Below are 27,038 nucleotides of genomic sequence, written 5' to 3'. Positions count from 1 at the left end.
CTCCCAAGAAGCCAATAGAAAGCATCCACATGTGGTGATGTAGCATGACTGCAGTGCCCGAGGATTATAGCAGGTTATGACATAAATCAAAACTGCACTTCAGGATTGTTCTCGGAGACATCAAAACTGTCACTGAAATTGAAAGTTTCAGGACATGAAGCTACAGCAAGGCACAACAATCTGGTGGATCAAGGCTTTGTAAGCAACAGATAAGTGATAGAGTACATAGTTTCCTTTATTTCACTTGTTACTTATTCCCACTTCTCCGTGTCAAACGTGACTAAAAGAAATACAGATGCCCGTGCTCAGCTACTGTGTGAATAAAACAAAAATGATGTGAATAATAAATACAGAAGAAGGGGGGTGGGTGGGAGGGGGGGGGGGCGGCGAGGGGATAGCCTGGCCTGACACAGACTGTGATGGCCGCACAGTAGAGGAGCTCTGGTGAGCTGGCGACCCGCGGCACCCTATATGTCTCTTCAGCTTCCCTAATGAGATCCTGGAGGAGACCCCATGTATGGTGGATCCGCCACGGCCAGACTTGTATTGGATTCCGGGTCCTCTGGTCACCGTATGGACGCCGGAGTGGACCAGGCGAGAAAAGAGCAGACCTGCGGCTGAGGTCTTCAATGGGGCAGGCCCGCCCACTGAGAGGATCAGCGGAGCAGAGGAGAGGAGTACGCCCGCCGCACCTCTTGTGATTTCCAGTGCCAGCGGGTGAGGGGGAGTCTACAAATGTAGGAGAATCACCGCAGCCGATATGGAGCAGATTCCAGGCCTTGCTCCAGCTATGCGAGTGCCCAGTTGGACGTGGCGGAACGGGAGCGAGCCTGCGGAAGCGGCCATACTGGAGACAGGCCTTTCCTATAAAGGAAGTTCCTGAGGGCCCTGAAAAGTTAGCGGCGCTGGGTGGGTGACTGTGCTCACTGCACTGCTAATATTCCCCGGTTGTGGGTGACAAGGGAAGATCCCGGGTCGGCGTAGACGCCCCAGTGGCACAGCAACGCTCGTTCCCTTTGACTGCAGGATGGCAAGCAGTCTCTGGATGGGATGCCCCAATGCCGGCTCTCACATGGGCGTACTCTTTGCGGGCAGGAAGGAACAGTCCCTGGGCCCCCTGAAAGTTCAACAGGCACAGGATTCAATATGAGGAGGAAAAGGTGAGACTGCAGCAGGGTCCTGGCCCGCAGCGGTAAGGAATGGAGGTTGAGTCAGTACATAGCTCAGCCTAGGCACCCCGGTGCCAAAGGCCAGGAGTGACTCTGAACAGACATACACGACCCAAGAGACCTTGCAACATTCGCCCCCAAGGTTGCAAGACGCCAAGCAGTAGGGCAGCTGAGGACTGAGGGGTCTGAACCTACTCGGCGGGGACTTTGGGCTGAAGCCTGCGCCAGATAGCCCGCATCTGAGAAGTTTTAACCTACTGAGAGCTGGGGCGTCCACCCAAAGCATTGGCCCCACATAGTGGGCCGTCTAGTGCAACCGGATGCGGGGCCTGGGCGACCTACCTCGGGGTCCTCAAACACCCTGGGGAACATTTACGGACGATGAACTCAACACGGCACCAAACTACCAGTCAGAGAGGTCGTGGGGAGTGGTGACGCCTGGTGAAGGTGATTTCTGACCACAATCCAGACAACAGTAGTAGACTGAAGGACATGGCGAAACCTAAGGGACACTTACAGCCGCAAGCAAACAAGATGGCTAAGTATGCGGTCCCTAGGCCTCACCAAGAGGAGGCAACCCTGCCCACGGCTCCAGCAGCCTCAGGGGAACCCTCCCTGGGGGTGATTATGGCAGCGATAGAAAGCCTTCAATCCTCCCTTGAACTCAAAATAGACTCAGTCACCATCGAAGTGGGGCTCCTTAGAGATGTCAGACAAGGTACAAATGTCAGAAACCAACATCAGAGAGCTCCAACCCTCCTCGAGGTCCCTAGAGAGCAAGTGCGCAAACTAAGCAACAAGAGGCTCTAGAAGCAAGAGTGGTAGATCAGGAAGTGAGGTCCAGGCGCAATAATATACGCATAGTAGGGGTGCCTGAAAGAGTGGAAGCCTAAAGTGTTGACCTATTTGTGGAAGACCTAATTAAAAATCACCTGAGACCCAAACATCTATCGAAGTTCTTCTCGGTCGAAAGGACACACAGGGTTCCGATCCTGCTGCTGAGACCAGGAGCCCCACCACGTACCATCATAGCTCGCATGTTTAACTTCTGCAACGTCATCCTGCAGTCAGCCCGGGCACATGGAGACCTTAAATATGAAAATTGCACGATTCGTTTGTTCCCTGATTTTACCTACTGGATTCAGAAACAGAGGAGGAGCTTTGAGGAAGTCAAGAGAGCCCTTGGAGAAAAGGACTTAAAATACAGGATGCTATTCCCTGCCAAGCTAAAAGTTATTGCGGAAGGGAAATCCTGGTTTCTGTATTTCCCAGCGGATGCCTAGGACTAGCTGGATGGTTGGTGAACGCTGGAGTCTCAACATCCAAAAGGTCCAAAGAGACCTCATCCTCGTAGAATGAGGGACGCAGACTCTTCGGCTGATGACGACCGGCGGAACCTGGAACAGTCTAAGACTGCCTCATAGCTCCAGGATGGGCGACAGATGCCACCAGAAACCTTGGGACTCACTACCAGAATAGCCTCTGGGGAGATTGATGAAACAATGGGGGACGAGAGGTGAGGTGCCCATGGGGAGGATCCAGGGGGTGGGTGGGCGAGGGCCGGCGGAGCGGCACATGGTACTGAATGGTGCTACATGACTATCAAGATCAATCCTCAAACTGTTAACCACTAAGCCCTAGGCAAACGGGAAAAGATTGTAATGATCCGAGCGGGGCGCAGCCCTCCAGGTACAGTGGTGTGTTGGCAGATCGAACAGGCGCACAGAGAAGAAATGCTAGGTACTTGAATTTATTAAACAACACAAGCCTGGCTTAGTCCTTCTGCAGGAAACACATTTGCAGGGGAACAACTTTAAGGCTTTGGACAGATGGGGCTACACCTTAGTGGCTCTTGCAGGATACACCTCAGGGACTCGGGGAGTAGGGATCCTTCTCAGATCTGCTGCGACATATACCCCAGGGAAAACATGGAGGGACCCGCTAGGCAGATTTGTACTCCAGACAGGGAATTGGGTTGGGCAAACTCTGAATCTGGGTTCAATTTACACCTCGCCAGGGCTACAAGGAGGCACTATCGCCCTTGCCACGTTACTCCTCGAGCTGGGGATGGAATCCCTGATCCTGGGAGGCATACGAACTATGTCATCTCCCGGCCAGAGGGTGGATGGCCGGGTAAGGCATACACGAAAACGGGGATTCCACCGGGTCGCTTCGTGGAGGCGCTAGAGTGGGTTAACTTATGGAGAGCCCAGAATGCCAATACACAAATCGATTGACACAGCATGGCAGCATGTTATGTTATGTTATGTTATATTGACTTTTTGAGCGCACAGCTGCCCCAGCGAAGGGGCGTCCCGGCGCTATATCTGGAAAGAACATGTACAGACTTGACTATCTGTTCACCTTCAGGATGGATGTGGGGAGCTTTCAAGACACCCATAATCTAGCAAGGGGTATATCTGACCATTCCCCGGTGGCCACTTGGTTCAGGCGTCATGGCATTTCACAGTTTGGGGAACAACTGATCGAAGGCACTGAGAGGTACTTCCAGCAAAATGAGGGGTTGTAGACTCTTGCTGCAAAGAGGACAGACTGAGCCATCAGGCACTCGAGCAAAAAGTAGTGACCCTGGAGGCAGTTAGTAAAGAGAGAGGGGGGGGAAGGGAAACCACCAATTATGCATTGCACAACAGGAACTGCGAGATACTGCAGAAAACGCAGCAAGGGCTCACGCCTTAGCAGTCTGGAGGAAGCTCTATAAAGTAGAGGACAAGGCCACAAAACATATTGCCTGCCTCGACAAGAGGGACAACTAAAGAGGGTGGGTAATGGAAATCCTTGACCTACAAGTTGAGGCTCAAACGGGAGGCAATGAAATTGCCAAGGCATTTGCATCTTTCGACTAAAGCCTAGCGCTGGTGAGTGAGCTAACGGAAGGGAAGTGAGGAATTCTGGAAAGAGCCAAGTTTTTAGGAGCCTGCGGAACACACAAGAAGATTTGGTTCGGTGCGCAAAGCCAAGGGCAAGGAGTTCCACAGCTTGGGGGCGTTCTAGGAAAAGAGGCGGCTTCCTGTGCGGGCCTTTTTGATCCTAGGTATGTAGGCTAGGTGTAAGTGAGCAGATCGCAAATTTCTCGAGGCTTCGTGAGGTCTAATCAAGTTTTTTAGGATGTGGGGCCCCTTGCCGTGAATAATTTTGTGGGTAGTGCAAAATGAGTCAGAGTCCGTCCTCACGCTGTAGTTGCAGCGTGAGGACGGACTGCTGAAGCAACTACAGCATGAGGACAGACTCGGACTCATTTTTCCAGAGCAAACTACCTGACCGAGAAACATTGGCAAGAAGACGCCATTATACCTTCTTAAGTGTAAGGGAACCTTCTAAAACTATTGAGGATCCCCTTTCTTCTTTTTAAATCTGTGGCTTCTGGAAGTGACTGGCTGGACAGGCTTCCTTACGGCAATTCTTAGCCTTCGCGGTGCAAATCATCCTACCTGCCCGGGATGCCTGCTGGCTCCCATAAGGGCACGTCACCGCAAACCGCTAATTACTCAACCGGCAGCAGCGCTAGGATATCGAGTCTCTGATCCGTGCGCTTATATGAACAAGGGTACTCAAGATATGAAATCCATGTCCTGAGGATGTCCTCTCCTTTTTCTGATCACTAACAAGTGAGTCTTGAATATACATCAATCTCTGTTGTTGCATAACCAGCACTAGTGGGCTCAAATCACTAAGCCCACACGATTTCATTCCTTAAGTGATTCCAAAATTCTTGTTTTACTAAGATCCCTTGAAGGTATCTTCACCCTATCATTTACCAGAGGGGGCGCTCATCCCAGACTACTCCCCCATGGAAGATCGATTGATACTAGACCCTTTGCACACCAAGGTAGTTTCCCTAACATACAGGAAGATAATAAACAACATGCTGGACTGTCTAGTTTCACTTAGAGAGACGTGGATGGTCGATGTGGGTCCCCTAGATGAGTACTGGAATGAAGCATTGCAGAGCCCCAGAGAGATAGCAATTCGAGCACGGTTTCGCCTGGAGCAGCTTCGGATACTGCATGGGTCCTACCTCTCAAGGTCAAGGGTGTTCAAGATGGGCCGCAGAGATTCAGCTGAATGCCCCAGGAGTTGTGGCAGTGTGGGCACGTTCTACCACACACTTTGGACTTGTCCACTGACCCAAAATTTCTGGGCAGAAATAGTAGAGATAATGAGGGAAGTAACAGGCCTACCTGTCCCGCTTGAGGCCAGATGGCTGCTATTGGTCGTGTCGGGGGAAGAGAAGTGGCCCAGTCACGTGCATACTTTGCTCAACATGGCTGCAGGGGTGGCGAAGCGCAACTTGGCCAGGCTGTGGGATGCAGGCAAGCCCCCAATGACCAGAGACTGGAAGGAGGACCTGGATTGGAGTCAACTAGCAGAACACGCTCCAGAGGCTGCCCACGTAATTTCGAAAAGATCTGAGGTCCATGGAAGCAACACAGGGTCACCAACGGCCAAGTACAGGACGGGAGAGGGGAGAGGTCATTACCACATAAAAGGCTTGGGCGGAGATATCGAAACCTACGACAAATTGTCAAGGATCAGTCCAAAAGGAAATAGGGCTGGGTCACAAATTGTATACTGTGTTGTGGAGACAGCCCCCTGCAAGTAGCTCTTAAACGTATATCACATTGCTTATGATTAATTTGTGCTCTTAACCAACTGCTTAATAAAAAATAGATTATAATAAAAAAATAAGGCAGTAATTCATAACCTCATATGGACTCCAGCTGGGGACAACCTCATAACTGTAATAATGTATCTCTCTGATAAATGCTCTATTCGATTATTTGATTTTTTTAAATCCACTAAACTACTTAAGTCCAGTAATGATATACGTCTTGTGAACACCAATACTCCAGCTGGAGGAACTTGATTGGAGACCTAAATTAAAAAAAGAAAACAAGTTACTTACCTGTAACTTTGGTTCCCCAGTATTGGTAACTTTCATAGATTCCCATGCTTTGTATCATTCCCCGTCGTCGGAATGGGAGCCTCGGTAAATAGTAAAAAACTATAGTAGTAAGCACAAAGTGAAAAATAGGCCTAGGCCTCATCTCATTTTGTAGCTTATCCACCTCTTTTTGTAAAAGAGACCAAATTTCTGCAGCAGCCAATCAGAGCAGCCTCACCCCATAGAACCTTCCTGAGAGAAGCTCAGAGCCTCAGATTTTCGTAGCCGTTGTGAACAGCTATCCACCAAGACCAGAAGAGTGAGCTTTCCCAGGGGAGGCGGGTGGGCGCATGGGAATCTATGAAAGTTACCAATACTGGGGAACCAAAGTTACAGGTAAGTAACTTGTTTTCTTGCCCCAGTATTGGAACTTTCATAGATTCCCATGCTTTGTATCAGAGTAACTAGCAGTAAAGAAAAACATATTTTGCCATACCTGAACCTGAAAATGTGACACATATCTGTAAACAACAGCAGAACACATAGGATCATGCAATATGACCATAATGCAGTATACAAAATATGCAATAGGAAGGCGGGATAGAAGGAAAGCTCACCGACTTATTGGAAAAGATTCCTCAGGACTGCTTGGCCCACTGCTGCATCCTCCTTCACAGAAGAATCCAGACAATAGTGGCGGGTAAAGGTGTGGACACTGCTCCATGTTGCCGCCCTGCAAATGTCCTTGAGAGGGACACCTGCGAATAACGCCGCAGAGGAAGCCATGGATCTGGTAGAGTGAGCACGAACTGCTCGCTGCAGAGGTTTCCCAGCCGCCTGGTGACAAAATTGTATAGCACTGGAAATCCAACGGGAAATACAAGCCTTAGAAACTGCACAACCCTTGCGTGGAGCACTGAAGGAAACAAAGAGCTGTGAAGATTTCCTGAAATGCTTCGTCCGCTCCAGGTAGAATTTCAGGCATCTGTGAATGTCCAGAGAGTGCAAAGTTCTTTCCGCAGGTGAAGAAGGCTTTGGAAAAAATGGTTTCAAGACCACGGGCTCATTCAGGTGGAATTCCGAAGGTACCTTCGGGATAAACTTAGGATTCGTCCGTAGAATCAGCACATTATTCTTAAACTGGAGAAATGGTTCCTCAATCGTGAAAGCCTGGATCTCACTTACTCTGCGAGCCGATGTCAGGGCCAAGAGAAGAGCCACTTTCCAGGAAAGAAACTTAAGGTCAGACTTATGCACAGGTTCAAAAGGGGCTTTCATGAGAGATGACAAAACTAGATTCAAATGCCAGGCCGGAGGTGGCGGCCGGACTGGAGGAAAGACCCTGAACAAACCCTTCAGGAATTGCTTGACAATCCTTGCCGACCATAGGGAAGGACCTGAAGATGAACGTCGGAATCTAGAGATGGCTGCCAGATGGACCTTTATCGAAGATGGAGCTAATCCAGATTTTGCCAGTGAAAGTATGTAAGGCAAGAGTTTGTGCGGAGAAGAAGTATATGGGTGTAAACCTTCCTTCTGGCACCAAACACAGAATCTCTTCCATTTGGCTCGATAGGTCTTGTTGGTACTAGGGGCTCGAGCCTGAGCCAGAATGTCTCTACATTCCCTTGAAAGATCTAAACCCTGGAACTCTCTGAACTCAGGAGCCACGCTGTCAATCGCAGGGACTTCAAGTCCGGATGTAGAACCTGACCCTGAGACATTGTTAGCAAAGTTGGAACAGGATGAAGGAGAACTGGCTGGTCCTGGGAGAGGAGAAGAAGCTCCGAGTACCAAACTTGTCTGGGCCATGCTGGAGCGATCAGAATCATCCTGCACGGTTCCACCTTGAGTTTGCTGATCAACTTCGGAATCAGTGGAATGGGAGGAAAGGCGTAAACAAAGGCGCCTGACCAGGCAATCAAAAGCTCATTCCCCAAGGATTCCCGATGGTGAACCCTGCTTGCGAAGGACAGGCATTTGGCGTTCTGGGGAGTTGCAAACAGGTCGATGGAAGGTGTCCCCCATCGAGCAAAGAGTTCCTCCAGAACGGTCTGATCCAGTTCCCACTCGTGAGAGACTGTCCTCTGACGACTCAAAGCGTCCGCCTTGACATTGAGTGTCCCCGCTAGATGTTCCGCAGAGAGGGAGACGTTGTTCTGTATTAACCAATTCCATAGCGTTTGGGCTTCCTTGGAGAGGGTGGAGGATCTTGTGCCACCCTGTTTGTTTATGTAGTGCATGGCCGTAGTGTTGTCCGTACGAACCAGCACTGCCCTGTTTTGAACCCTCGGAAGAAAAGCTTGAAGAGCCAAGCGGATAGCGAGAAGTTCCAGGAGGTTGATATGGAACTTGCGTTGCCCTGGACTCCAGTGACCGCTGACCTTTAGCTCCTGGAGGACCGCTCCCCATCCTTCCATGGAGGCATCCGTTGTTACAATCAGGGGAGATGGAGGCAGGAGGAACGATAAGCCCTTGGAAAGATTGTCTTTTTTCAGCCACCAGCTGCCTGCTTTTCTCATCTCTTTGGTAACGACAACCTTGTCGTCGAAGGATCCTGTGACCTGCCGCCACTGTCTGTCCAGTTGCTCTTGTAGTGGACGCATCCTGAGCCTGCAGTGCGGAACTAAAGGAATGCAAGATGAAATCGATCCGAGAAGTGATTTGTACTTGCGAACTGTCAGTGTCTTTCGAGATTGGAGAAGACGAGCTGAACACATTAGTTTGGTCCGGCGTTCCTCCGATGGAAGGGCTAAGCAACTGTCCGTGTTCAGGATGGCTCCTAGGAACCTTGCTGATCTGGATGGGTATAGAACCGATTTCTCTCTGTTGAGTCGAAGACCTAGTCGCTCGAACAGATCCTTGCATGTCCGGACTGCACTGGACGCTTTTTGAACAGATGGAGCTTTCAGCAGCCAATCGTCCAGGTATGGAAACACCTGAATAGCGTGTTTTCTGAGAAAAGCTGCCACGGGAGCTAGAACCTTTGTGAATATCCGTGGGGCAGACCGGAGACCAAATGGCAGAACCTTGAATTGAAAGTGACTCTTGCCCACTGTAAATCGCAGATATTGCCTGTGAGCTGGATGAATAGGAACGTGGAAGTAGGCGTCCTCCAAATCGAGGGTCGCCATACAATCCCCCGGATTGAGCAGACGAAGGATGTCCTGAAGAGTGACCATCCTGAAGGACAACTTCACGAGATAAGTGTTGAGCTGCCGTAGATCTAAAATTGGACGCCACTTGTCCTTGGTCTTCCGAACCAGGAAGAACCTGGAATAGAACCCTTTCCCCTTCTGCGAAAGGGGTACAGGCTCTACCGCCCCCTTGGTGAAAAGTTGGTGGGCTTCGAGATGAAGGAGCCTGAGATGTTTTGGAGGGAAGGCATCCGGCGCTCTTGTTGGAGGAAGGTCTTGAAACTCCAATGTGTGTCCTTCTCTGACAATCTGGAGGACCCACTGATCCGATGTAATAATCATCCAGTTGTGTAGGCAATGGGAAATCCTGCCCCCCACAGATGTGAATGAGGGAACAGGAACAGTGGAAAGAGCCACCTGGCCGCTATTGTTTCCTGGTGTTGTCTCTCCTTTGCTGCCCCTGACGTCCTTTAGGCTGCTGGTGAGAGAAAGAACCCCTTTGCGAGTACTGTGGTTTATACGTCTGGTTGGACTGAGATCCAGAAGAATAGCGATTTTGATTGCCTCCACGATAAGAAGAAAAACCTCTACCTCTAGCTCCTCTGAAGGGCACCTTACGATACTGCAATGTACCCAAGGACTTAGCTGTATCCGTGTCCTTTTTGATTCCTTGCAGGGCCTCATCGACGTGCTTGCCAAATAGCATTTCACCGTCATATGGTAGATCCAAGATCTTATTCTGCACCTCCTGCCTGAACCATGTGGCCTTTAACCACCCTTGGCGTCGCAGAACCGCCGAGCCGGCTAGTGCTCGGAATGCGGTGGTTGCAATATCCATTGCCACATCAATGACCTCCGAAGAAGCCCGTTCGCCTTCGAGCAAAATCTTCTTCACCTCCTCCTTAGACGAATCCTGCAGTTCGTCTACAAATGGAGCAAGATCGCACCACATTTGTCGATCATAGCGTCCCAGAATCGCTAAGGCATTGGCTGCCCTAACCAGGAGACTGGCCATAGCTGAAAACCTCTTGCCCACATTGTCTAGGCGCCTGCCCTCCTTATCCGGCGGCGTAGTCATCGGCGTAGAAGGATTCTTGGACTTGCTCTGGGCAGCCTGCGAAATGACCGAATCCGGTTTCGGTTGGCCAAGTAAACATGCCGGACTGCCATCCGGTGCCTTATACTTCTTTTCTAGTCTCGGAAGTACCGGGAGGACTGTGGCCGGATTATGCATAGCCTTCAAGCCCTCAGACCAGACATGCTCAATAATTGGGATGGACCTCACTGACTTTCTGAATGGTTCCTTAAAGTCATACAAAAAGCAATCCGATTGAACTGTGGTCACTGGGAGACCAAATCTTTTGGATGCCCTGTACATTAAGTTGTGAAACCCTCCAACGTCCGCTGGAGGCGAAGTAATATTATCCGGGTCGGTGTTGTCCGGATCTATAGGGTCAGCAGTATTCCATTGCGCCTGGTGATCTTGATCAGGATCCGCTTGCTGGTCTGCATCTGAAGACGCAGCGTCATCATCATCAGTATCTTGCACCTGTACTACCTCTTGAGGGCGCACTTCCAGCGCAGTGGCACGCTCTCTTGGGGGCAAAGAATGGTCTGCCACAGGACGTAATGTCTGAGGTGGAGGTGTCGGGGGGCGCACTTGTTGGGCTTCCGAAGGCGCCGGGAAACGTTGCTTGTAGTCCCGCAACATAAGTTGTAAATCCGCCACTAAAGTGGATGGTATTGCCACCATACCCTCAGGTAACTGACGCATAGGTTGTTGTGGAGGCACGTGCCTGGTAGCAGTGCGTTCCTCCTCATAATAATGCTCTGGAGCATAGTGCTGTCGTTCCATCTGCTCCTCTTCAGAGCTAAATTCCTGCACCTTAACCTGAAGGTCAGAAGGGCTATAGGCCTGCCCAAATTCACTGAAAGTCTCTTCCTCAGAGTCATCTTCCAAGAGAAGGGTTGGTGGTAACTTCTGAACCTGGCGAGGAGACGTCATCTCTGGCGTGATCTGTTTTCTTTTCCGCGAAAAAACATGTTTATCCGACATTTCCATCGTCGACGAGGCCGTCGTCGACGAGGCCGTCGTCGACGGGAAGGTCTTCTGGGTCTGCGACAGTGGAAGTGTAGACATAGATACTGTCTTCGTCGTCGAGGATAGCGTCGTCTACGAGGTGAAGCTCATCGTCGACGATGGAGGTATCGTCGACGGGACCGTCGACGAGCTCGTCGTCATCAACATAGCAACCGGCGTCGTCGACATCGTCGTCGTCGAAGTCGTTCTCGTCGACGACACCGCCGTCGACGGCAGCTTTGCAGACATTGTCGTCGACGTGGAGGTGGTCACCCTCGTCGATGACGAGCAGGATTCCGGAGCCTTGAAAACAGTCGACGGTGTAGGCGTCGACGCAGCCGTCGTCGACGAGCCCGTCGACGAGGCAACTTTGGTAGAGCTGTCCTTTTTAACACTCGTAGACGACGTACCTGGGAGCTTAGTCGTCGACGGTTTCTGCTTCTTGTCTGAAGCGACCTCTTGAGCCGGGGTTGAAGGCTTTTTGACCCCACGATCTTTCTCTGAGGAAGGTGAAGAGACTGTAGAAGCCTTTCTCACCTTTTTTGAGGCCAGTTGTTCCTCAGGCTTACCCTGCCTCTCCTTTTCACCTCGGTGAGGAGATTTTTGGGCAGCCGGCCTGTCGGACCTGTCAGAGGTCCCTGGTAAGGCCTTGTGACGGGACTCGTCTGAAGCAGAAAGGGGGGACCTACCCCTTTTTAGAGACCTTCTGGACGACACCATAGACGAGGAGCCCTCACTGTCCGAAGAGATAATGTCTTTCCGGTCCTTCATCTTCTGAAGCCATGTGAGGAGACGTCCTTCCCTGTCCCTCAAGGTCTTGGCTGAGAAGGATCTGCAAATCGGACAGCCTGTTGGTTTATGGTCCGGATACAAACAGTAGATACAATCCTCATGTTTGTCCTCGACAAACAACCTCTTTTTAGAGCAGGTGGCACAGGCTCTAAAAAGGGCTTTCCTCTCCGACATGCTGAGAAAAAATCCAAGTAGTTGAAGAAAAAACTGAAGAAAACTGAGCAGAGCTCAATGGGGACTCCCTTGCACAACGTGCGGTAGAAAATCTGAGGCTCTGAGCTTCTCTCAGGAAGGTTCTATGGGGTGAGGCTGCTCTGATTGGCTGCTGCAGAAATTTGGTCTCTTTTACAAAAAGAGGTGGATAAGCTACAAAATGAGATGAGGCCTAGGCCTATTTTTCACTTTGTGCTTACTACTATAGTTTTTTACTATTTACCGAGGCTCCCATTCCGACGACGGGGAATGATACAAAGCATGGGAATCTATGAAAGTTCCAATACTGGGGCAAACATGACTTTCTACCCCACAAAAAAATAAATATTACACTCGGAGAAAATAAAAACCATACAAAATATATGCATACCTCATTCAAAATTGATTTTAATATACAAATAGGAAAACATCAAAAGGAGCTTAGTTTGGGAAAGCAACCTTAGTCATTAAGGAGCAAACAGTTGAGTGCAGTCACTGCTGAAGACTGGATTACATCAAATGAACATGAGCATTGATCACAGGAAAGAATTAAGAACAGATTTAGAGGAGAAGCTTAGCGCGCATCCAAGATGCGCCGAGAGCTCCCGAGACCCTCGGCGCCTCCTACATCTATCCTGTCACGGATTCTGATTTGGACGACGGGTTATTGTGGATATAACCCTGCTGAACTAATTGTACTTTTCAAAAATTGATTTGGATGCCGGGAACCAGAAATACTCCGTCCTGACACCTGAAGGCCTGCACCGGGAGACAGCCTGGGACTCGAGCATCCGGAATACCCAGGGGGCAGTTTAACAACAACGGCTGTTGGGAGAAGACTGCTGCCCCTGGTCTACTTTCGGTTTCGTTTTTCCTGCTCTCGTCCACTAAAAGACGGCTGCCCGCTGTTCCTGCCGATCCATGATACAACTTGATCGGCTGCTCCTGTAGGGCGCCCTGCATTTTGATTTTTCGCAGTTTTATCCGTGAGGAGCCATTCGCACCAGGTCCCAAAAGCCCCTTTGGGGCACACATCTCAACATGGCGGGCAAGCCTGAAAGCGATAAACGGACAATCAAGAACACGTCTCGAAGTGGTGCCACTCAATCCAACAACATGGATCGATATACGCGCCCCAAGGGTTCCCCCAGTGGGACTGGTAAAACTCCGGAGAACCATGGGGGTGGCTCCCCAGAAACGGAAGAGTTGACTCTGCGAGACATCATGGGCGCCATTGCGAGCATGAAATCATCCATGGGCAAGCAGTATGAAACATTGGCCTCCAAGATCGACAAAGTGGCTGTTGATGTCAGTTTGATCAGGACAGACTTGGCTAAAACTAACGAGAGGGTCAAGTCGTTGGACATTAAAACTGCCAGTCTTACAACCGACGTGTCCGATCTCCAGACTAAAGTCCGGAACTTAAGAGCATAGAGTGAACAGTTTGCCCGCCGGCTCGAGAAATTTGAAAGCCGCGCGAGGCGCAACAATGTGCGAATTATCGGAGTTCTGGAGACGTCTGCTGAACAATCGACTGATCTCCTGGTGGAAGATTTGATCGTAAATCATCTTGCTCCTAAGGGCCTCAGCAATTTCTTTACGGTGGAGCGTGCCCATAGAGTTCCGGGCGGAAGACACAAACCAGTCGCCCCACAACGGCCCATAATTGCTAGAATCTTTAATTTCAGGGACAGGGATGCTTTCTTGCAGCCCTCGAGGACTAGCGACACCACGAAATTTGAGAACGCGTCTATCAGTTTCTACCCAGACTTCACCCAATCGGTACAGAAACAGAGAATGGGATTTACCGGGATGAAACGTAGACTAAGAGACTTGGGCCTGAAGTACGCAATGCTCTTCCCTGCCCGGCTGCGGATTGAACACAATGAACGCGTACTCTTTTTTGATCGGCCTGAGGTGGTTAGTGACTTGCTAGACACTTTGTCAACACATCGGGACCGGACGGAGCAACCTGGAGGTGCGGAAGGCAGCCAGACGGAACAGGAGGAGTAAGGAGACCGGCGTGTGCAGCTCACATACCGTGCAGCGGTGGTTCGTTTTAATTTTGGGTCAATGAGACTCATGACTATAAACCCTGAGGCGGCGGGGGGATTGTGACTCTTCCTCCTCTTGGGGTGTTCCTCTTTCTTCTTGTAGATTAGTTTTTGGGGCAGGGCGACAGGCACACTGCAAGTTGGGGTGGTTTTTTTGAATTACCGCAGGGGTGCAGGGAAGGGGGATGCATGTTTGGGGTTTTCTGGGGGAGGAGGGGGGTTTCTCTTTTCTTTTTGTGTTGTTATAGAGGCTACGTATCGTTGTACACTTCGACTTTTGTGTCCTTCTTAGCGTTTGGGGGATTCCGCCAGTATTCATGGGATGGGGGTAGGGGGTTGAGAGTCTTAAGTTGGAATGTCAATGGCTTGGGAGACAGGATAAAGTGGGGGATAGTATTGCAATACTTGAAACGCCATTCCCCTGATGTGGTACTATTAGAGGAAACACACTTGGTGGGGAACACATGTCACGCTATGAACCGGAGGGGTTACCGGTTGATTGCACAATCAATCAATCAATCAGGTGTCACCTCTGGATCGAGAGGGACTGGTGTTCTTGTTAGACACTCCCTCCCCTTGGAGGTTGATGATACGGTTCTGGATGATAGGGGACGGTATGCTGCCATTGTTGGTAGGTGGGAGGGGAAGAAGATCTCCATACTCTCAGTGTACGTTCCTCCGGGTTTACAAACCACAACCTTTGCTGACTTGGGGAAACTGGTGTTGGAGCTCCCCGAGGGGATTTTGGTTGTGGGAGGAGACTTCAACTCTGTTGTCTACGGTAGGGAAGATCGTAACCCTCCCAGAGATCTTACGTGATCGCAATCCTGCCTTGGCGGCTTTCTGGATACACTGGGTCTGGTTGATTGTTGGCGAATGTTACACCCCGGACAAGCCCAATACACCTTCCATTCGGGTGCACACGGAAGCGACATTTGCCCAGAGGCATCTCGGATCACTCCCCACTATGGCTTCTTATTGATATCCAACTGGGAGCCGGGGGTCGGGTCGCCCCGATCAATCCTTGGCATCTCCGTAACCCTGAAAACCGGGCGAGTGTGGTCAAGGCTATTGACAATTACTTTGCTGAAAATGTGGGATCTGTGTCCTCGTCTATATCGTTGTGGGAGGCTTTCAAAACTTATTCGGGGACAGACACTGTCGCAGATTGCCTGTACTAAGAGACGTACTAATGAGGAGGTTGTGAGACTGGAATCTGAAATCACTGCCCTAGAGGCAGACCTGGAGTCCGGGGTCACGCAGGACAAGGTGCATGTCTTGAATCTAAAGCAGTCTGACTATAGAGCCTTGGTGACAGACGCTGCTAAGGCCATGTGTCGCGAGCAACAAGGCCGCCTGTATGATGTGGGTGATAAAGCTAGGAAATTGATTGCATGGCTGGATAAGAAGGAAAGATTGAGTCGAGTGGTGCCAGTTGTTGAAAGAGCGGATGGTGTGCGTGTGGTTGATCCGCTGGAGATAGTGGAAGGGTTTGCATGTCACTTCCAAACGTTGTATGCGCCAGTCTCTGACAGGCCTGAGGAGGACTCGCATCTTCTGCTCAGAGATATCGCACTGCCTAGCTTGTCTGATTCTGATAGAGAGCTTATGGAGGCGGCATTTTCCACCGATGAAATAGCGCTCGCTATTCGCCCCATTCGCTCGGGAAAAGCCACAGGCCCAAATGGTATACCCATCGAGTTGTACAAGTTGTGTCCCGACAAAATGGCGCAGTATCTTCGCGCAATGTTTCTGGAGTCGAGTGAGAAGGGTTCGCTTCCCCGAGATCAGAGATTGGCTTCCATTGTTGTAATTCATAAAGAAGGGAAACCCCAAGACTTGTGTACCTCTTACAGACCTATATCACTTTTGAATGCCGAACCTAAGATTCTGGCGAAATTATTGGCAAATCGATTAATTAAAGTGATTGGAGACCTGATACACCTAGATCAGTCCGGATTTATTCCAACCCGCAACACTGCGTTGAATTTACGTCACCTTCACGGCGTTCTTGCGAGGGCGGGGACTTTGCGTGAGCCGGCCATTTTGGTCTCTCTAGATGCCACTATGGCCTTTGATACTGTGGAATGGCCATATCTATGGGCGGCCGGTGCGAAGTTCGGTTTTGGCCCAGTGTTCATCAGTTGGGTCAAACTTCTCTATGAGAGGCCGCTGGCTCAGGTGGTTGTTAATGGTAGGGTCTCGGAGCCTTTCACTCTCGGGAGAGGTACGCGGCAAGGATGCCCCCTATCTCCGTTACTGTTCGCGCTCGCCTTGGAACCCGTGGCCGCATGGTTACGGTGGGAACCATCGCTCAAAGGTATCAGATGGACCCCCGACTTTGAAGACCGCATATCGCTATATGCGGACGATATTCTCCTGTACCTTACTTCTCCTCAGAAATCGCTGAGAGTACTGTTTGATGTCCTTAGCTCCTTTGGTAAAAACTCTGGTCTGGTGATCAATTGGAATAAGTCCTGTGTCTACTCACTTACTGGTGAGATACCTCTCGTGCCGCGTAACTGCCCGATCCAGATCTTGCACACCGGCTTCAAGTACTTGGGGGATACACATTTCGCTTGACCCCGTGATTCGGTATCAGCGTAATTTGCTACCTCCACTTGTCCGGTTGAAATCCGACGTGAAAGCTTGGTGTAGATTGCCGTTGTCTCTGGTTGGAAGGGCGGCCCTATTCAAAATGATGTCCCTGCCCAGATTTTTATACGCACTCCAAAATACACTTGACCTTGTGCCCACCAGCTATTTCCGCGAGATCGAATGCCTTCAGAGGAAGCTACTGTGGGGCGGACGACCCCGTATTGCCTTGGCTAAGTTAACACTGCCTTGGTATGACGGGGGCATTGCGTTGCCTGACATCAGACGTTATTATTGGGCCTCCCAACTGAGCGCAGTTAATCACGCTATGTACGGCCCTGAGTCCAACCCAGCCTTCGCTATGGATAAATGGCTGCTCCCAGGAGGAGACTACAACAGGGGGCTATATTCCAAGCAGCCGGGTAGGACGTTAACGGGACCCACCGGAGTTGCGGTGCGGATTTGGTATAGTGCGAATGCAGCTATGGGCTGGTCGGACGTTGTGACCCGAGCGGCATCGCTCTATGTCACTGAGAAACTAGGCAATTTATGGACTACCAAGGGTTTCGAGAAGTGGGATCTCATCGGTATCAGTAAGGTAGGGGATCTCTGGGTCAAGGACAGGATAAAAACCTTCAATGAATTAAAAACTGAATATGCGCTTAACGACAGGGAGTACTTCCGGTACCTACAGATCCGACATGCGATTGGCTCAGTCTTCCCGGCCGGCACCCTCATCCCGGAGTCTTCTATGTTTATGTCTATGTCTATGTCTATGTCTATGTCTATGTCTATGCGGAATTTGTTAAGCGCGCGGACACCCAGGGGTTTCATGGCGCTAGAGAAACAGAGAAGAGGATTCGGAGGATGTAGAGTTCTAGCAGTACGCTTGTTGAAATAGCCAGGTCTTTAATGCACGTCTGAACTCAATCAGCTTGGAGCAGCTCCTGATGGACAAGGGCAGAGAGTTCCAAGTCTTTGGGGCGAGGTGTGCGAAGCTGGATCCGCCGAGTCTTTTCTTTTTAAAGGTCGGCACCTTGAGAAGGGATAGGTGGGCGGACCGAAGCTCACGGGTCGGGATATGTTTGATAATAAGTTGGTTGATGAATCTAGGGCTTTTTACGTGAAGAGCCTTGAAAATTATGCAGCCTGTCTTAAAGATGATCCGATGGGTGATGGGGAGCCAGTGGAGGGAGGCTAACAGAGGTTTGGCTGACTGCCTGCGGTTGCTCCTGAAGATTAATCTGGCCGCTTGATTTTGCACAATCTGCAGGCGTTTAGAGATGGTGAGGGGGAGGCCGAGGTAGGTCGAGTTAGAGAAATCTAATCGCGAGAGGACTAGCGCGAGTACTGCCTGGATGAGGGCGGAGTGAGACAACAGATGAGCGATTTTTTTAATTTTTCTCAGTTGAAAGAAGCAGGAGGAGATCACTGTTCCGATCTGGGTTTTCAGAGAGAGATCGGCGCTAAGAGTGACCCCAAGGCTTTTCGCTGTCTGGGATGGTGAAGGGGGAGTGCCCATGGAAGGTGGCCAGAAGTGGGGTCCCCAGCTGAGTGCGATGTCACAGGGGAGTACTGACTCAGTCTTTCCTGGGTTTAGCTTAAGGTGGTTCCGATCCATCCAGCTCTGGATATGCAGCATGGTCTTTTGGAATTCCTCGACGGAATCCGGGGAGTTGAGGGGGAATATCAGCTGCAAATCGTCAGCGTAGTTAAAAATGATTACTTTTCTGTTTTTCAAGGAGTGCAGGAGGGGTTTAAGATAAAGATTAAAAAGTAGGGGGGACAGTGAGGAGCCCTGTGGGACACCGCAAGTGGTTGGTAGAGTGGGGGCTGTGAAGTTCTCCAGCTTTACCGCCTGATATCTGTCCGTCAGAAAGGATTTAACCCAAGAGAGGGCCGTGCCACTGAGGCCAGCTTGTTCGACACGGTGTAATAGAATGGTGTGGTCCACCGTGTCGAACGCGGCCGATAGGTCGAGTAGTACGAGGGCCTGGTGGATTCCGTTATCGGCATTGGTCCTTAGGGTGTTCTGCACGGCAAGGATCACCGCCTCGGTGGAATGTGCCTGGCGGAATCCAGCTTGGTTGGGTTCGAAATAGTCAGATATCTCGATGAAGTTGGATAAATGGCTGGTTACATAAGCTTCCAGTAGTTTTGCGCAGTAGGGGAGGAGGGAGATGGGCGATAGTTAGCGAGGTTGGAGGGGTCGGCACCTGGTTTTTTTATGAGAGGGACCAGGGTGGCGTTTTTAAAGGAGTCGGGTACCGTACCTTGTGATAGGGAGGTGTTCAGGATGGGGAGTATACTCTGAGGGAGTATGGTGTAGACCTCTTTCAGGATGTGCGGAGGGCAGGAATCGTTGGGTGAGCCCGATTTTACTCGGTTCATAACTTCCAATAGTTTGGGTGGGTCAATGGGGGGGGAAGTCTTGTAGGGTGTTGGGATTTCTGCAGATGTCTGACTTGTCTGCAGGGTGATTGGTTTGGATGCTGTTTTTTATGTTGTCGATCTTCTCCTTGAAGAAGTTGTTGAGTTGGTTACACAGCGTTTGAGATGCAGGTTGGGAGGGGGCAGTTCTGGTGTCATTGCAGAGGTCGTTGACGACTCTGAAGATTTCCCGTGATTTGTTTTTGGCGTTGGAAATTTTTTCTGAAAAGAAGGTAGATTTCGCCACTAAGATTGAGTCCTTGTATTTTTGCGAGCTGTCTTATACAGTGCTCTGTCCGAGGCTAGGTAGCTATGTCTCCACTTCCGTTCGAGTTGGCGGAGTTCTAGTTTCTGTTCTTTTAATTCAGCAGAGAACCATTTGTGGGCGTCCATGCGGCGGGCGCGAGAGAACTTGGTCAGGGGGGCATGTTCATTACATGCGGAGAGGAGCCACTCGGAATGCGTTTTGTCCATCAGATTGATATCTGGTAGCTGGGTGGGGATGGAGTTGGACAGAGAGGAGAGAAAATCTTGGAGGTTTAAAGCTGTCCATTTCCTGACTGAGCCTCCAGGGGGAGCATGGTTTTTTTGATAACCCTGAGTGGTGATAGAGAATTGCAGTAAGTGGTGGTCGGACCATATGCATGGTGAGGCCGTGGGACAGGAGGTGGAGATGTTGTGAGACCAAATATGGTCTAGGGTATGTCCCTTTTCATGGGTGGGGGTCGCGACATGTTGGTGGAGGTTTAAGTTGGAGAGGAGTTCAAACAGTTCTGTGGCGTGAGGTCCAGCATCAGCGTTATTATACCAGTAGTTGAAATCTCCTAAGACCATAACTTTGTCGTGGTCGACGACTAGGCCTGCTATTTGTTCAGACAAGGAGGCAGGGAATGAAGGCATGGATGTGGGAGGACGGTATAGCAATACTAGCACCATAGTGCCTGTCTCGGTGTCAGATTTGATAACTAGGTTATCCGAGTCTGGTAGGTCTAGAGGGGGTAAGGGGGAAAAAGTGTGGTCTTTATGAATAATAGCGGCCACGCCTCCCCCAGTTTTACCTGGTTTTCTGTTTGCAGACAAGATGTAATAGTCTGATGGCAAGGCCGAGAGTATATCTGGCAGGGAGTCTGTGGTGAGCCATGTCTCAGTGACAAAGAGTATGTCGGGGCTCTCCGTTTTCAAAAGCAGGAATATGTCAAGTTGGTGTTTGACCAGGGATCTGGTGTTGAGGTAGAGGCAGCGAAGAGTCCTGAGATTGGGTATAGGGGGAATGAGATTTTTTTAATTTAGGGGGAGAGTGTGAGTCGGGTCTTGTGAGTGATGAGGAGCGAGGATGCTACTAGCCTTTAGGCGAGCGTGCGTGGACGGGTCGAGTGGTTGAGGAGCGGGATCTTGCAGAGAGTGTAACTCTGAGGAGGAGTATCTGATGATTTCACCATTCTGCCTGGTCCCTGGGCCCGTCCAGGCGCGGACGGGCGCAGACGGGCTTGCCCTAGGCTTCCCCCCTCGAAGATAGAGTGGTTGACGGCCACGTCCCGGATAGTACTATCTCTCTAATATATAAAAAACTCATAAATGACCGGACGGATCTTCTACAACTGCGAGAGGCTTGGACCGGCGATGGACTGGAGCTAGATGATGAAGATTGGCAGGCTGCGATATCCTCTCCTAAGGAGGTCGCTATCCCGGCACGTCTTAGACTGGTGCAATTAAAGATCTTACACCGTGTTTATGTAATAGGCCCCCGATTGTTACGTACGGGTTACTCTGTGGATGGGTTGTGTAAGCGTGGGTGTGGAATGATGGGTACCTTCCTCCATATTTTATGGGAATGCCCCGAGGTCGTGTCCTTCTGGAACCGTGTGCATGATGTCATGAAGGAAGTCACGGGAGTTTCGATGTTGCCTGAGGCCCGGAGGTGTCTGTTGAATGTGTGGGAGCCTAACGATTATAACGTGGCTCAGACACAATGGGTCACTTTAGGGAATATGGTGGCCAAAAGGGATATTGCACAGTTATGGGGGTCCTCGAGGGCACCCAGGCTCTCAGCCTGGACAGAGAACATGGACTGGTGCATGTTTCGAGAAAAAACTGTATATGTCGCACAGGGTAAGTGGGGGCGAATATGGAACCAGTGGAATCTGTACCGCGGAGAGATCTGTACTCCCCCTTTTGTGAATCCACCGGAGGTGCTGCAGTCCACTTAGCCTGATGTTCATTCTACAGTATTGAGCTTAATTGATACCATGATTGCTCGCTCTCTTTCCCCCTCCCACCCCCCCCCCCCCCCCCCCCCTTCCGCTTACATCTCTATCTACTGATTACATAAGAATCTTTGGATGCGGTTCACCCCCTCCCGGGAAGGACACTCATGTATATAATTCCTGCTTTGCCTCGCTATTTAATATAATTTCTCTTTTTTGTTTGTTTACATTTTTATAAAACAAGAAAAGTAAAACCTTGATTTATCCTGTGTCTTAAGGTATATTGCTATGACATGTAAGCTTAATCGCCGCCGGACCCCCGGGTTGCCGGCTGAAACTATACTATGCATTTGTCTGTGTTGGCGACGGCCCGCCCTAGTGGTTGTAGGCTTGCTACTGTATTATAATTGTCAATAAAGGTTTTCAAAATTTTTTTGAAAAAAAGAACAGATTTAAATTTCTTTACCTGCCCCTGTTTATGAGGAGAGAGGTGGACGGGGTCTTGCCTCATCAGCCGGCCAGTTGGGCTCTCTCTGAAGGATGGCAGAACCTTGGAAACTGCTGGGAGATGGCAAGTTGGTTCTGAAATACAAAACAAATGTATGTGAGCACGTGGAATGGCACTAAAGGCTTAATAAATTAAATAGTTAAAAGGATTATAAAATGTAAACTGACAATGACCACAATTTGGAATGAAACCAAAAAACTGGCAATGGAATATTTACCACAAAGGGGCTGTATGGCTTGTACAAGGGTAGTGAGAATGATCAAAGCTCTCCACGACGAAGAACCAGCATACCTGAACCACCGCCAAGGATTCCACGTGCCCTCCAAACAACTCTGTTACGCCCAGCTCGCCCCTGCCTCCGTCCCCAGGATCCACAAGACTAGAACCGGAGAAAGTTATTTCTCCTACCCGCCACCCAGATCTGATACATCCTACCAGCTTCTTTAATGATCCTACCCCCCCACCATTTCCCAGCGCCTTGAGACCTTGTGGGTGAGTAGCACATTTTCTAAGCCCCTGAGAGACTAATATCTAGTCCAAATTGGTAGTGGCATGAAGTAATTCACACCTGGCTGTTGCTCTGTCAAGTATTTTAAAGGAACTTGGTAAGCTGTATCCAATTCTTGGTCTACAATTCTAAGTTATTTAACCCATTTTTTTTATGTTTCTCACCAATTAGCTCAGATACAACCCTGAAACTTTAAAATAATATTGTATCTAGTACCAAACATTACATAAGTTCTCTATGGACCACAAAAGGAAAATCAGACTGCCACAAGTCAAACGAAGAAGATTTGGAAAAATCTATGGTGGGCAAAGGAACAACCCATAGAAGGAGTTGTTTTTAAATTGAAGGCTTGTAGCTGGGCACTTAAACGTCCCACTTCTAAAAAGCGTGATGTAACTTTCAATTGTGCTATAAGAACTGCTCTACTATGGTTGTCTATTATGATGTACTTCCTGTAAGTACTAGGCAGAACACCCTAACCTTCCCGGTGGTGCAATTTTGTTTTAGGCTATGAACCACTAACAGGTAGACCAGTGATTTCATTTTATATTCAATGACTAATTCTTCTGGATCAAATGCGTAAAACATCTGAAATTGGCCAGTTTTAGCTATCAACGCACTCAACAAATGCCCTAATTGTGCCATCCACCACCTCGTTCTCTTGATAATTTTTTGGTATGTTTTTTGCAGAACAGAGATTTGAGATGGGTGGTTGGCACACGTTATTGTGTGTTGGTAACTTATCAACTGGTGATTTTTTTTTTAACGTTTGAGGCAGAACCATAACTCAGATTGTGTATTTTTCAGTGACATTGTTTTTTAAATTGCCATTAGCCGAGTCCCAATCTGTGTTCCACCCACCCTCTCAGACACTCCTCGTATCTGGTTGTGCGTTTTTTCCTAAACATTGGCTGAATAAAGCTCGAGAATTACTCCTAAAATGTCCATCCAGTTTGGTATCTAAAATGGCTGCTCATGAACGCCCCTTGGCTTGTGCACTGTTTTCTGTGGTTTTGTCTGTTGTTGGCCTTGAGGTTTCTATGCCTCTGAGTAACCTTGAGCAATCCCCTAGCGTAACTGTTCGATATGGGGGTCTCTAGTTGGCAGGTTGTTACCCTGTCCAAGTAGGGACCCTTCTTCCTAGTCAGGATAAGGGAGTTACACTTCTAAAATTACTCCTGCTCACCACCTTGGTAGCTTGGCATGAGCAATCAGGCAGTGTGTAGAGCATTAGCACATAATCAGCAGGAAAAGTGAAAACACTACAAAAAGACACCACACCAGTGTAGAAAAATAGCCAATATTTATCTGTGTAAAATAAGACCAATACGATAAAAATCTGACGGTAATTTGAAATACTCAAAGTAAAAATGGACTTTAAAACAGTTCCTACAAGTCAATAGCTTTGTTCGAGGCTATCACGGCGTTGTGAACCAACCAATCCAACAGTTCTGGCTGATTGTGGCGTTGCAGGCCAGCTACGGAGTCGGGTAAGACCCACAGAACAGTACCTTTTGAAATGCAGGGTGTCGGGGACCTCACGATGAGTTCTGAAGAGCCAACTCCGGCAAGCGTCCGCACCGGAGGTCGGTGCAGGGATCGTCGGGCCCTTGAAGTCGCACGTGCTGTAGGTCAAACTCAGTGCGGCTGAAGTCGGGAGCGCCGGCGGGTGTCAGGCTGCGGTGTGAAGTGCAGCGGTGCGGCGTGCGTTGCCCTCAGGTGGTGGTACAGGCAGCGGCTCGGTGACTGCGTCCAGCGGCGTCAGTGAGACTAGGGCTCAGGTCCAAAGTGGGGCAGTGCTCGTGGCGAGTAGGTCAGGGTCCAGGTAACATCGTTGTTGTTGCTCAATCGATGTCGTCGGCTGACGAACTGGAGTCGATGACACTAGCAGGCCAAGGCTGCGGTGTGGGACAGGGCGGTGTGTCGTGTAACTTACGGATGGTGCCCCCAAACCACGGTGCAGGCAGCTGCTTTAATATCCACTTGGAGCATCGGTGAGATAAGGGCTGCGGTGTGACGCAGGATGGTGCTCTGTGTTCTCCACGAGCTGCGTCCACAGGTCACAGTGCAGGCAGCAGCGTCTCTGATACCAGGGTGGCAGTGTGAAGCAAGGCGGTGCGGACAGCGGTGCCCACAGGTCACGGTGCAAGAAGTGGCTCAGTTGATTTGTCGAAAGGTGTTGTCTGCAAGACCAGGGTTGCGGTGCAAAGTGCCCTCTGTGGTGCCTTTATGTCACGGTCAAAAAACCACCACTGGGTCTGGGCCCCCAACAGCAAGGCTGAGCCACGAAATACTAATGAACAACAGAATGCCAGTACTGTCAACATTATTCCTTTCGAATTGTCAGACCATAAGGTTTATGGCACTATGGTCAATTAACACCCCAATGTCTGAATGAATCTTTTGTTTTATTATTAAATTTTTCAAACAAGGATTGTTGGTTATTGTTTCACCAATTCATTATACATTACAAGACCTCTTAAACATGTATATATTTACACAATATTCACAAAATCTTTACAATAGCAACAATATCAAAAATATCAAAAACACAATTTCAATTTGGAAACAATCATACCCTCACCCATTCACAGCCATTCATATCATCATACTTACACACACAACCTGGAATGGAAATATTCACAGTAAGCCATATACAATAAATTCTTATCAATGAAAAACTTTTTTAAAAAAAAGAAAGTCTTCATAAATTGCTCCTTTGTTTAGATGGCATATATTGTCTACGCGTTTCGAACTCCCTCCATTCGCGGAGTTTACATCAGGACAAAAAGCTCTGAGATTTCAAGAGCTGTCTAGGGTTAAGAAAATCACCCGTCGAGACAACAAGTTTATCCAATATACACATCAGTTTGTATTTTAGAGAAGAGGTCAAATGGGGGAACTCAAGTGCAGCCACTCTTGTCAGAGTGTCGCTGCTGGCCACAAAGGTTATTCACCGGAAGAGGGTACTCACTAGTTCATGCGGCATTCTGGCCCTCCCGCTTCGTTCTAAATATGTATGTATGGCTCGGTGCTGTTAGTAGCAGCGCCGGTCCCGCGACTGAATTCACACAAATGTATGGCCGCTGTCCTCAAGAAGCGAGTGGTCCGTTCTATTCGGAGGAGTTTGTTGACACAATGCTGTGATCAGTTGCAGCGCCGATCCCGCAACTTGATTTTCACCACACTTCCGGTTCCGCAAAGGACTCCCAGGAACCTTTGACAAGAGTGGCTGCACTTGAGTTCCCCCATTTGACCTCTTCTCTAAAATACAAACTGATGTGTATATCGGATAAACTTGTTGTCTCGACGGGTGATTTTCTTAACCGAAGATTTAAAATTGGACAAAGCCCTCTAGCCTTCTTTGGCACAAGGAAGTAACAGGAGTAACACCCAGTTGATAATTCTGAGGCCAGAACCCTCACTATGGCCTCTTTGGTTGTAAGGGCATGCACTCCCTGCTGCAAGATAGACTGGTTGTCCTCCGTGAACTGCCCTGATGGTTGTGGAAAGTGCTGTGAGGCAGAAAGAAATGGGAGGGCATATTCCCAAAGGACAATTTGGAGGACCCACTTGTCTGAAGTGATAGCATGCCACCATGGGAAGGAAATATCTGATTCTGCCTCCGAAGGGGTAGCTGTGAGCCAGCAAAAAAGATGGAGATGAGGGTCCCCGAGCTGAAAGTACTTGTGAAGGACTTCGGTTCTCACCAGGGTTGGACTGGGACAGAAATTAGGCAGAGCACAAATAGGTGGCCCCATTAGTGAATTAGATAGCTAAAAAGTGTGTATGTTTGCAAAATGGGGCTCTTCGACTTGTAAAGAATCTCTATAAGTGTTTTGCAAGGTATAGGAGAATTCACAGATTTGAGCTTGTCACAGGCAATGTTTGTTTTAATGTGAAAAGATGTCCTAGCAGACAGTAAAAAAGTGCTCAAAACTGAAGAAGAAGAAAAAAAGCCCACTCAATGACATGCCAGACCTGCCCATCTGGCACTAACTGATTGCAGTAAAAGCCAGTTTGACCCTGGTTCTCACTCGCTAACTTGTAGGTGCATCCTGCGGAGAAGGTCCACAAAGTCGTTTTCCATTCCCTGCAAAGGTATCTGCTAGTAGGTGAATGTTGTTGCGAGATGCCCACATTTCCTGAGCTACTGCAGAAAGCTGGGGTGAGTGGTGCCCCTACTTCTGGATTTTGCACATGGCTCTTATGCCATCTGTCTTTGTTAGGACAGTCCTCCCCCAAATGAGATGGAAAAATGCTTTGAGGCTTAGTCTGATTGCTAGCACTTCCAGACCATTTATGTGGTGCCTCTGGTACAGACCATTACAGGTACTGTCGGAGGGATGGTCGGAAACAGATGCGAGGATGCCGTAGGGGATTAATAGTGGTTTTATTTCTTTTAAGTATGGATTAACACAAAGAGCAGAATGAGTGAGTACGAGTAGTGATTCTTCAGTTGG

The 27,038-nt window shown here is 49.4% G+C and overlaps 1 protein-coding gene across 4 annotated transcripts in view; it reads right to left on the bottom strand.

Annotated features, from left to right (window-relative positions):
• SIPA1L1 (signal induced proliferation associated 1 like 1) overlaps window positions 1-27,038 on the bottom strand; it is an 847,070-nt gene that overhangs the window by 187,596 nt on the left and 632,436 nt on the right. For all 4 annotated transcript variants that reach the window (XM_086937055.1, XM_086937054.1, XM_086937056.1 and 1 more), the window contains one exon: window positions 22,026-22,141. In XM_086937055.1, coding sequence (XP_086793181.1) covers window positions 22,026-22,141 — 116 coding nt within the window. The remainder of the gene's footprint in view (window positions 1-22,025; window positions 22,142-27,038) is intronic.

The sequence above is a fragment of the Lissotriton vulgaris genome, chromosome 9 (genome assembly GCF_964263255.1).
Source record: "Lissotriton vulgaris chromosome 9, aLisVul1.2, whole genome shotgun sequence".
NCBI lineage: Eukaryota > Metazoa > Chordata > Amphibia > Caudata > Salamandridae > Lissotriton > Lissotriton vulgaris.
Note: the sequence above shows the minus strand (reverse complement) of the source record. Positions and strands in the feature narration are given on the sequence as shown.